Source organism: Eschrichtius robustus, chromosome 1 (assembly GCF_028021215.1).
Source record: "Eschrichtius robustus isolate mEscRob2 chromosome 1, mEscRob2.pri, whole genome shotgun sequence".
NCBI classification, from domain to species: Eukaryota; Metazoa; Chordata; class Mammalia; order Artiodactyla; family Eschrichtiidae; genus Eschrichtius; species Eschrichtius robustus.
In genome coordinates this window covers 126,339,499-126,351,471 of record NC_090824.1, presented here as the reverse complement: position 1 = coordinate 126,351,471, position 11,973 = coordinate 126,339,499, and the positions used below count along the sequence as shown (strand labels likewise).

General features: G+C 47.7%; 1 protein-coding gene across 2 annotated transcripts; it reads right to left on the bottom strand.

Moving 5' to 3' along the window:
* Nucleotides 1-1,318: 1,318 nt before the first annotated feature.
* SLC51B (SLC51 subunit beta) lies at nt 1,319-9,535 on the bottom strand. 2 transcript variants are annotated; one of them, XM_068536576.1, is made up of 4 exons: nt 9,318-9,535; nt 5,331-5,540; nt 4,196-4,286; nt 1,319-1,639 (listed from the first exon to the last, which is right to left on the bottom strand). In XM_068536576.1, exons 2-4 carry the CDS (start codon nt 5,425-5,427, stop codon nt 1,435-1,437), a joined length of 393 nt encoding a protein of 130 aa, XP_068392677.1. In that variant the 5' UTR covers nt 5,428-5,540; nt 9,318-9,535; the 3' UTR covers nt 1,319-1,434. The 2 variants fall into 2 exon arrangements, with proteins under 2 accessions (XP_068392677.1, XP_068392687.1); XM_068536586.1 differs by having other exon boundaries at nt 5,331-5,437; nt 9,318-9,334.
* Between the last annotated feature and the right edge of the window lie 2,438 nt (nt 9,536-11,973).

Below are 11,973 nucleotides of genomic sequence, written 5' to 3'. Positions count from 1 at the left end.
TGGTAACCACCGCATCCCTCACCCTGAAGGAAACAGCCACTGTGACAACGCAGAGACCTGGGGTCAGCCTGAAGTGGAAGAAAATTGCAGCGTCCGTCATGGCGCCATCACCCCTTCCTGCTGCATCTACAGCCAGGCCTGACGTGGCCCCTGGTGGACAGCTCTGAGTGGACAGCTTCAGGAGGCACTGCATAAGTGTGGGCCTGAGAGCATCCTGCCCTGAGGTCCCAGCACCTCCTGGTGGACGGGAAGGGCAGGGCAGCTGCAGGTTTTGGGGGGCCAGAGCCTGGCCCTCCTCTTGCCTTCTGACCTCACAGAACCCCCAGGCAACAAACCTCACAGTTTATCCAAGTAAAATCTAGTTGCAATAATCCTACGGGACAGCCTGTGAGAAGCAAAGGTGTCCCAGGAAGGCCTATTTCCAGTCCTTTGCCTCTCAATGAGGGTAGAGGCAGAGGGCCGTGGGTAGGCCAGGGTAGGGAGCCTCCTGTGTGTGTTTCCACCAGGAGGCAGGGCCCCCGTATTTTCCAACCTTAAATCAAGGACTCTGTCCGCAGGCCCTCAGGACCAGCCTTCTCAAGTTTGCTGATCAAAACTGCAGAACAAAGTCATTCTCTCCCGTGACAATCACCCAGGACTCCAGGGAGCCCACAGCTGGCTGTATCAGACATCCAGTAGGGAGAAACACAGTTTTCTGTTTGTAGTCTGGTGCGGCAGGACCTAGTACCCTTGGCAGTGGGTCTGCGTGTTCAAAGTCCACTTTTGTAAGATACCACCTAAAGCATTTTTGGTTCATAAAGCAAATTTTTGCATCAATTATTTGGGGTTGCCACCACAGCTTATACTGCAACACGGTGGCTCAGACGTAGGATCGCGACACTCCTTTGGGATCCCACGGTTAGCAATAGAAGGGTCTCAGAGGCAGGGAGTTTCTTAGTTTTCTAGCTCTGTTTACCACAGGGCCCCTGGCCCAAAGGAAGTCTCTCACGGACCCTCAGCAGATCAGCAGGTAGAGGAGAGGCCTGTGGTGGGGGAAGGGAGGGGGAGGGGATTCTGAGTCCAGAATCCTGCCCCTTCCTCACTCAGCCCTTCCAGGAGCTTGGATTGAAAACAATGGCTCTTGCCCAGACTTCAGCCACCTTCTGCAGACGGAGAAGCCGAGGTCAGAGGGAGGCTGTGAACTCCTCAAGGCCACGTGAGGAGTCCTGGCCAGGCTTCCTGACCCACAGGCTCGCTCTGGATTTTGCACTTTTGCTTCAAGCCGCTTGTGTGTGGACCACTGCCATTTGAACAAACTATGCAACTCCAACTGCCCACATCCAGAAGCTTTTTAATAAAAAGGTTTTGTTCGTTTTTTCCTAACAGGGTTTTAGTTTGATTGCAGTTCACTCACTCTGTCTGCTAACACCATGGGGGCACTGCCCTGCACCCTGACTAGCTCTCAGATTCTCGTGGGTCTGGAAGAATGGCTGGCGGCACATCACTGTCTTTTACCTCCATTTCCACCTGGGCCAACTTTGGCTTTTCTGAGAGCAAAGTCTCTCTTAGGGTGGTCAGGTTGTCGTCATCTTTGTTTCTGGCCTCGGCCAAGTACGGGACTTCTGGAGTTTGTTTTTCCGGTGGCAGCCTCTCTTGATTTCTGGGAGGAGAGAAAACACTATGGAATGTGAGTTCCCTGAGTTGGGGTGCCGAGTGTTTGGGGTAAGACTGGGTCTCCCAGGTGGGTTAGTGAGTTTGAGGTAGAAATCCAGTACACAGTTCTGGGAACAGTTTCGGGAGAAGCCGAGATGGTGCCATGGTTTTTGGCAGAGAAACATCTTAATACTTGTCTGTGTGTCACCTTACCAAATCCTCAGTGCCACCTGTGAGCTCAACTACTATTGCTCTCCTTACAGGTGATGTAATGTGGCTCAGAGGGGCCAAAGGAGCACATGCCTGGGACGTGCGTTTAAGTTTCCTGACTCTGAGTCCCGTGTTCTTTTCACCAAAACACATTTTCTCATCGCAGGGCTGTCATCCTACTTAGTGCAGGTCCTTGTCACCCCACACCCCATCCCCACCCTCATTCCACCCCATCTCTAGACAAACTACCTCAGGAAATTCCTAACTTATCTTCCTGCCTCTAGGTGCTTACTTCTCCAAACTGGCCTACACACACCAAATCATGATTGTAAAGTCCCTGTGCGTACACATCACTCCCCAGCTCAAGCACCTTCAGTGGCTCCCCACTCCCACTTCCTTAACCTGGCATTCAAGATCCAGTCTTCCTTCCAATAACTTTCCCAAATGTCTTCCCTCTGAGGTGGTTCTACTCAAAGTACCCAACTCTAGATTTCCTGGCCATAGTAGAGGGACCCGGCTGTGGTTAGAGCTGACCGCCCAATCTGCTTGGGCCATAGGGGAGTATCTCAGTGTCTGCTGCTTCTGAGGACACCTGCCTTGTCTCTAAAGTGACCTTCTTGAGGGGGATGCTTCCTGACAGGGTGAGAGAGGAAAGGTCACCTTCTTAGAAGCTATACCCTCTGGGTCTTTTTATATCCTGCATCCAGACTGATCTTGCTAAAACATAAACCTTTCATGTCCCTGTGCAAAGCTCTTCTTTGGCTCCCCAGTGCCCATGAGCTGGAACCTGAACTCCTTCGGATGGTCCCCAGGGCCTGTTCACTCCGGGCTCTGCTGCCTCTTGTAGTCCTCCTCCCCCTGCCCTCCTCACACTCCACGCTGCAGCCCCTCGGGCCCTCCTCCTCCCGCCTCGAGCTTGGTGTGTGCTGTCCCTTGGTCTGGAAGGCTTCCATAGCCCACCCTCTCTCTCTCTTTTTTTGCCCCGCAGGCCCCAGATCCCATCTCTATGCTCCCAAAATACTCTATATGTCCCACAGTCGCCACCTGTCACTCTAAACTACACTTATCTCCCCACCAAACTGTAAGCTCCATAAGGCCAGGGCTGAATCTATCTTGCCCAGCCCCGCGGCCCCCGCTCTCAGTGCGGAGCTTAGCGCAGAGCAGGTGCTCAGCTTATTCTGTAGAATGAATGATGACTGGGCCGTAGCAGTTCATAACGACTAGTTACCAATGTGAGCCAAGGGCACTGGGTTATTTCTTTCTGGCTTTACAGCAGAACTGTGAGGAGGATTCATAGATGACATAAAATATAGCCCAGAAGGAAGAGCGTGGAGGTTAGGCCAACCCTTCCATGGATCCTCAGGGACCTTATTCTGTACAGTGGGAATAGGTAATTTGTGCCAGCCCCACCTTACAGGGCTGTCTTGATCAAGTGAGAGAATGTGAAGGTGTCTTTAAAATTGTAAAACATGATACAGATCTGAGGGAGAGATTCTCATTATTATTGTTTAAAAGTTACTGCTAGTTACTAGGGCTATAGTAATTATTGAATGAATGGGAATGAGTGAACCAAGCATTTATTGAATAACTTCTAGAACCAGACTTTGTGCCAGTTGTTTGGGGAAACAAAATTGAGTCAAATGTGGTCCCTGCCTTCAAGGAGCTCTCAGAAGTTAGCCCTGGAATCATCCAGAGAGTTTAACAAAATGCCAATGCCCATGTCCCACCCTACACCCTTTGTGTCAGAATCTCCAAGGTGAGGTACAGATTTCTGTGTTTTTAATATTCCTTCTCAGGTGATTTGGTTGTGTATCCAGGGTTAAGGAGTATTGTTGTTATAAAGATGTCAAAATTACCCCAGGAGCCCCGACTGATCTCAGGTCTCTTTCCGTGCCCTGCATTTGGCCTTGGAGCAGCACAAGGCTTTCCCCTTTAGGGACGGCCCTAACTCTGCAAAAGCCCCCACTGTGCACTCGCCACAATCCTAGGAGGAGGGAATCCGTTATTACTGCCATTTATAGAAGAAGAAGCTGGCTTGGAGATATCGAATATCTTGCCCAGCTACTGAGTGGCAGAACTGGAATTTGAACCCAGCTTGTGTGACTCCAGAGCCAGAGATCCTGACTTCTGAGATACACCAGCCCGTGCCCTGTTTGCTGGCCAGGGCCAAGGAGTGGTCATCGGGGACAGTTGCCAGTTTTTCAGCAGCTTTGGGTTCTCAAAGGACCCTAAAGGATGCATTTTGCTGTCCCAAAGGGTGGACAGCCAAGGCCCCTAGATGACCCCTCTCTAGGTTCCCTTTGGGAGGGTAGGGCCCCCCCCTCCAGAGACCACCCCCAGACCAGCTCCTCACCTGTTTGCCTGGATGTTCCTTCCCAAGAAGACGATGCTTATCACGACCACCACGGCCACCAGGGCAAACATGGAACTAGTCCAAGGAGTTGCTGGGGAGGGACACACAGGACAGAGCCTTGAGGAGAGGCTGGGTGCCCTTCAGGCCCCTAACAGACCAGCTCACAGCATCAACCGTCCTGTGCTGTGGGCCAGGTATTGTAGAGAGACTCTAACTAAGCTGAAAATGTGCCCCCTGCCCTGCGGAACTCCCAGTCCAGTGTTGGGGGGAGAGGGAGATAAGATCTCTGCTCTGAAGAAGCTCTCATCTACCTGGGGGAGACAGCACTGCAGCTGGGTAATCATAGTGGGCAAAGGAGGAATGTGGGTGAAGATGAACTTCACAGTCTTCAGAGTTTTGCTAGGGGCTAGCCAAGTGCAGTACGAGGGGAAAAGGAAGGGAGGGAAGGAGGGAGGGAGGAAAGAAAGAAGCGGTGGCAGTTAAATTGGATTCAACACACTGCCCACAGACAATACGTAAAGTGGCTAATCTGAATTTGGATAATCAAGATTGGTCCACACTGTACCCAAGTGAGGCAGGATCTAGCTTCAGAGCTTTTGCGTTTGCTGTTCCCTCTACCAGGAATGTTCTTCCCCCACATAATCTGCATGGCTAATTCCTTCACCTCCTGCAAGCTTTATTTAAACACCACCTTCTTAGGGATGCCTTCCTTGACCACATTATGTTCCCTGCAGCACACTTCCTATTCCCTTTCTCTGCTTAATTTTTCTCCGTATTATGCATCACCAGCACACTATGCATTTTAGTCATTTGTTGATTTTCTGTCTCTTTCACTAGAAGGTATGCTGCATGAGGGCGGAGCTTTTTGTTTTTTCCCTTCTGTAACCCCAGTGCTGAGAACAGTGCCTGGTGCACAGAAGGAACTTAATAAATATTTGTGACTGACAGGATGGATGAGTAAATGAGTGGCCAGCCCTGAGAAAAGGAGGGTGCAGTTTAGCCAGACCCTTCTGGGTAGTGAGACCCCTCAGCCTCAGTCCCTGGCTTGGAGGAAACGTGCAGCCTGCTGCAGAGGAGGGGACCATGAAGGGGGCTTCAGCCAGATTCCTCTCTTTGTGTTGTGTCCATCACTTACCATCTTCTACGCGAAAAAACCAAAGCATTTCTTCCAGCAGCTCCTGAGGCACCTCGGTGCCAGGTGGGGCTCCAGTAAGCTCCTCATTGTAGCCCATGCCACTGCTCCTGGTTGGGATATGTTTCTGACAACAAAGTCCTTAGGCCCCTTCGCCCCCAGGTGCTCTCCTGGCCTCCTAGGTTCTGGCTCTTTGCAAAGCCCCAAAGCCCGCTGGAGACAAAGCAGAGAACATGACTGGATATCTCACCCCAGTTTACTCTCCCCTCCCTGCCCAAACCCAGCTCTCCTCAGGCCCAATGTTACAGGACCAAAACAGCTGGAACTCCCGGAACAGGTGGGGCCTGGAGAAGCAGAGACCGTAGAAGTGGGAGTCACTCAAATCTTTATGAAAACTCATCATGTGTGGGGAAGAGCACTGAGCTGGGAGTGAGGAGGACTGAGCCACTGATGGGCTGTGGGACTCTTGCAGGGTACTCCCGTTCTCCAAGAAGAAACCGATATCTAGACTATACAAAGAATTCTCGCAAATTAAGAAGAAAAAGACTAGAATCCTAATAAATGTGTAAAGGATATAAACAGGCAGTTTACAAAATAGGAAACCCAAAAGGCTAGCAAGAATATAAAAATAAACTCTTTGGAAATAACAAGAATGAAAATTAAAACAAAATGAAACACCACTTGACATCTATTAGATTGGCATAGTTTGGAAGGTGGATAATGCTGTGTGTTGGCGGGGCTCTGGAGCTATAGCCTTATGCACTGCCAGGGCGTGTAGACTGGGGCAGCCATCTAGGGAGCAAATTAGTCAAAGTAAGTGTACACATGACCCAGCAGTTCTACTCCTGAGTGTATTTATATCTCAAAGAAAGTATCCCTGAGGATCATAAGGGGGCATGCTACACCATTTATGGAAATTCACATATGCACACAAAACAACAACACACATTTTACAAAAACACATTTTTAAAAAGACCCATTCAACACATTTGGATAATTATCACTGGGGGTGGGGAGAAGAAAAAGGTAACAGAAATGGAGATCCAAGTAAAGAAATAGAACAGGAGAAGGGTTTTGAACAGACCAATCATGAAATCATGTCATAGGGCTAAGAAGACAATGAGGCAAAGAGAGAACAAGAGAGGCCAGAGGCCTTCTCAAGTCCCCCCACTCTGACACTGCCTTCCAATCCAAAATAGCCTTTGGAGGCTCAGCCAGGAATATCCGAAAACAAATGGATGGCGAACAGCCAAACAGAAGAACAAGGTACTAATAAAAAGATTGCCATCAGAGTTTTCCCCAACTCTCCAGCTTTGAGAAAACTGAAGAAACATCTACAGATTTTGAGGGAAAATATTTTGACACAAATATAATATGGAGCTGAGTTTTTCCTATGTGAATGATCATTCATGGGTCAAGATAGAGATGGAAGTCAGGGAGAAAGAAAGACTTTTTTTTAGACTTTCAGAGACTCAGATGCCTACTACCTGCTTACTCATTTGAAGGATATAATATATATACTGAATAATGGAAAGACAGAGTTACAGGAGTGGCGAATCGATGTGATCTTGTGTTCCAGCTCCAACTGTCCAGAGCTCTTGCTAAGAAGGGCTGTGAGTTTCTGTCTAGTCTCAGATGCAGGAGTACCTGGATTAATTAGTAACATTGGCCACAGGCCCCTGTTGCATATGCAGAGCCCCCCTGAATACCCACAGAGAAAAGAGCATGGAGGTCAAGACACCGAACACCAACTCCCTTTGGGGAAGTGGGATGGGGCCTAAACCCATGGGACATCCACTTTGAACACTTCTGTATTGTATACATTTCTTGTGAGCACATACTACCTTCGTGAAAACAATACATGTAATTACATTTTTTAAATGTATGTATTTTGTATGTATATTCTAAATATATATTTCCTGTATTTGTATGTATTTTAAACGTATGTATATACTATCCAAAGAAAACGAAAACACAAATTCGAAAAGATAGATGCAGGGACTTCCCTGGTGGCGTAGTGGTTAACGATCCACCTGCCAATGCAGAGGACACGGGTTTGAGCCCTGGTCGGGGAAGATCCCACATGCCACGGAGCAACTAAGCCCATACGCCACAACTACTGCGCTCTAGAGCCCACAAGCCACAACTACTGAGCCCACGTGCCACAGCTACTGAAGCCGCGTGCCTAAAGCCCATGCTCTGCAACAAGAGAAGCCACCGCTCGCCGCAACTAGAGAAAGCCTGAGCACAGCAACGAAGACCCAACGCAGCCATAAGTAAATAAATAAATAAATAAATAAATAAATTTATTTATTTATTTATTTAAAAAAAAAAGAAAAGATAGATGCAACCCAATATTCACAGCAGCATTATTTACAATAGCCAAGATATGGAAGCAACCTAAGTGTCCATCAACAGATGAATGCATAAAGAAGACGTGGTATATATACATACAATGGAATACTACTCAGCCATAAAAAAAATGAAATTTTGCCATTTGCAGCAACATGGATGGACTTGAAGGGTATTATGCTAAGTGAAATAAGTCAAAGAAAGACAAATACTGTATGATATCACTTATATGTGGAGTCTAAAAAATAAAACAAAAAAGAAATAGTGAATATAACAAAAAAGAAACAGACTCAAAGATATAGAGAACAAACTAGTGGTTACCAGTGGGAAGAGGGAAGGGGGAGGGGCAATATATCAGGGTAGGGGATTAGGAGGTACAAACTACTATGTATAAAATATATAAGCTACAAGGGTATACTGCACAGCACAGAAAATATAGACAATAGTTTATAATAACTATAAATGGAGTATAACATTTAAAAATTATGAATCACTATGTTATACACCTGAAGCATATAATATTGTAAATAAACTATACCTCAATAAAAAAAGTATGTATATATTGTATTTATACCTTTTGAGACAATTCCAATTTTGGATGTTTAATTAGTGGAACTAATCAAGATGTCAGTTCTTCCCAATTTGATCTATAGATAGAGTGCAACCCCAGTCAAAATCCCAGCAAGTTATTTTATGGATATTGACAAACTGGATTTAAAGTTTATATGGAGAGGCAAAAGACCCAGAATAGTCAACACAATATTGAAGGAGAAGAACAAAGTCAGAGGACTGATGCTTCCCAACTTCAAGACTCACTTTAAAACTACAGTAATCGGGCTTCCCTGGTGGCGCAGTGGTTGGGAGTCTGCCTGCCGATGCAGGGGACGCGGGTTCGAGCCCTGGTCTGGGAGGATCACACGTGCCTTGGAGCAACTGGGCCCGTGAGCCGCAATTACTTGAGCCTGCGCGTCTGGAGCCTGTGCTCCGCAACAGGAGAGGCCGCGATGGTGAGAGGCCCGCGCACCGCGATGAAGAGTGGCCCCCGCTTGCCACAACTGGAGGGGGCCCTCGCACAGAAACGAGGACCCAACACAGCCATAAATAAATAAAAATTAAAAAAAAAAAAAAACTACAGTAATCAAGATAGTGTGATACTGGAACCAATCAGATAAATGTACACATTTGCTTGTGGGCTGATGTCCAGAGTGGAATGTGTGTTTTAAACATGTATAATATTGTTATAATAAAAATATACCAACAAATGAAACAAACAAAAAGATAAGACGGATACAAGTCAGCCCTCCCTGACTGTGTTAGATGCCACAGAAACAAAGGACACAGTTCCCTCAGAGCACTTATCCAGTTTTCTTCTAGAGTGAGCATGGTATTAATATCTCTGCTTTTTAAAAATTATTAACTAAACTTCATGATTTATTTGCATTTCATTTTTCCATTAATGTCTTTTTGCTGCTCCAGGTTCCCATCCAGGATATCATATTGCATTTAGTTGTCATGTCTCCTTAGGCCCCTCCAGGAGATTTCTGCATTTTAAACAGGGCTTAACCATCTGTCATTAGACAGTGATTCCTGCCAAAGAACCTGGGCCACCCATCCCCATGGGAGGTTGAAGACACTCACCCTGGGTCCTGGGTTCTGAGGACTTGTCTGATCTGCTGCTGGGAGCAGCACCGATTTCTCTGTTCCTCTTTCTCCTTTCTGGGCAATACTGATGGTCTTTGCACCTGAGCTTTCGCACAGCTGTCACCTAGGGGGCAGCGCTGCAGAGCCTGGGGCAGCCAGGCCCATCTGGTAGCTCTGCATTTAGCACACGCCTGGAGCCTTCTCTGTCACTTGGCGGTGACTGACCTCTTGAATGAGAGGCCTCAGATGGCAAACAGACTCCACCTGACTTTCACAATCAGCAAGAACCAGGAGCCCAGTGCTCTCCTTCTTATCTGTTGGCCTCAAGTAAAAAGAAAACATCCAGACCCTCTTGCCAGCCCAGGGGAATGGGCTGGGGAGGACCCTCCATCTGAAGGTCCTGTCATTGCAGGGGGCTGTGTGGTGTGCCCACTTCAGGCCTCTATTTCCTGGTATTATCAATATTTAACCACGGAGCAGGGAGCCAAGCCTGGCCTTTTACAGCCTCTGCTTTCTCCCAGTGAGGGTCATGGCCTCCTGTGAACTCCTCACAAGAAGCTATAAAATAAGACCTTTGGAGGGTCAGGGGTGGGGAAGGCAAGGCACGTGAGGCTGTGTGAGTGACCCAGAGAGGAGGAAGCAGGCCAGGTTGAACAGCGTTGAGTGGGAAGGGTTTGGTGGGGAAGCAGGAGTGAGGTGCTCCCCCCACCAGGCCACATGTATTCAATTCTGATCATCAGTGGGCTTTTCTACCCACCCTGCCCCAGGCTCCTTGCATCTCCAGCAATCCTTGGAGTTGGCTCAGTGAGGAGTAGGGTTCCCATTTCCCAAGTGAGGAAACAGGTTGAATGAAGTCACATGACAGGTGCAAGCTCCTCTACGAGTTAATATTGGTCAGCGGTGTGAACGACAGAGAAAAGGAGATGCAACAGGGAACCTAGGGCCAGAACGGACTCCCGCTCCTCATCGTTTCGTAACTCATTCATTCAATAAATATTACTTGAACACCAACTGTGTGGACACAAGGTAAACAAGACAGGCAAGGACCCTGGTCTCCTGAAGCTCATACTCTAGGGGACAGACAGGCAACAAAAAAGTAAGTAAAACATAAATAATTTCAGCTAGTGACAATTTCTGTGAATAATTTAAACAACGAAATGATACAGAAATAGATGGGGGGCTATGATTACTATATTACTTTACTAAAAACTGAATGACAAAGAATTAACTATGCAAAGACCTGGGGCGGCAAGTGCAAAGGCACTGAAGAAATAATGAGCTTAATTAGTTTGAGAAACAAAAAAAAGGGCAACGTAGCTGAAGCACAGTGATATGGGGAGGTGGCATGGAATAAAGTTGGAGGGTAGAGAGAAACAGAACATGCAGTAAAACAGAATAAGGAGTATGGATGTAGAGAGAAGCCACTGGAGGTGACATGATCTGACTGACATTTATCCAAGATCACTTGGCCTGCTGGGTGGGGAATGGTTTGTAAGGGAGCGAGAGAGGAGATGGGAGACATTAGGAGGCTCTTGCATTCATCCAGGCAAGAGACAGCGGTGGTTTGGACCAGGATAATGACAGCAAAGATGGGGAGAAGTGGTCAGATTCAGGGTACATTTTGGAGAGAAAGGCAGCTGATAGATTTCGAAAGAAAGGAACTCAACTCTAACTCTCTTAAGCACAAAAGGAATTCGAAAGGAATTCATTGGCTCATATAACTGGGAAGAGCAGAGTGGAGCTGTCCTTAAGGATAGCTGGAACCAGGAGTCTGAAGATCCTTCGCTCTTTCTCTCTAGGTCTCTTTCTTTTTTTTTTTTTTTTTTGTAATTGCACTTTTTTTTTTTTTTTTAAATTCATTTATTTATTTATTTTTCGCTGTGTTGGTTCTTCGTTTCTGTGCGAGGGCTTTCTCCAATTGTGGCGAGCGGATGCCACTCTTCATCGCAGTGCGCGGGCCTCTCACTGTCACGGCCTCTCGTTGCGGAGCACAGCTCCAGACGCGCAGGCTCAGTAGTCGTGGCGCATGGGCTTAGTTGCTCCGCGGCATGTGGGATCTTCCCGGACCAGGGCTCGAACCCGTGTCTCCTGCATCGGCAGACAGACTCTCAACCACTGCGCCACCAGGGAAGCCCTCTAGGTCTCTTTCTGCTTCTCTCTGGGTATCAGGCTCATTCCCACAGGCTGGCCATCTCCTGGTAGCTGGACCAGGCTGCAGGAAATCCAGGCTCACACCCTTACAGCTAGAGGAGGAAGGAGTCCCTCTTCTCAACTCCAGTTTGGCAGTTCCTGGGACAGGACCCTAATTGTCCTGGCCTGGGTCACATACCCACGTTTTGGATCAGTTGTTTTGGCCAAGGGTGAAGTACTATGGATGCTAGCTCAAATCTCATACCCATTGAGTAGCCAAGAGAGAAAGGCTGTGAGCTGGATAGCCATGCCAGTGTGGGTCCCTAAAGTGACCCCTTGACTACAATCCTCCCAGTCTGCCCTGGGGGAGTGTCACTGGGCTCTTAAAGGGGATTGTGTCCCCTTCAAGAGGCGCCTGCCCCATCCAAGATTTTCCACTCTTCTGCCTGTTTCTCTTTTCTTCTTCCTCTTACTTTAGTTCTCTCTGCTACAGCTTATCCAATAACTATTATTCCGTATCTGC

Bases quoted from the DNA above. Each gene is read 5' to 3' on its own strand.
- SLC51B (XM_068536576.1), bottom strand. From the start codon at position 5,427: ATGGGCTACAATGAGGAGCTTACTGGAGCCCCACCTGGCACCGAGGTG. The intron at 4,287-5,330 runs GTAAGTGATGGA...GTCCCTCCCCAG, and splicing joins GTTTTTTCGCGTAGAAGATG to CAACTCCTTGGACTAGTTCC. The intron at 1,640-4,195 runs GTGAGGAGCTGG...CTCTCCTCCCAG, and splicing joins AGGAACATCCAGGCAAACAG to AAATCAAGAGAGGCTGCCAC.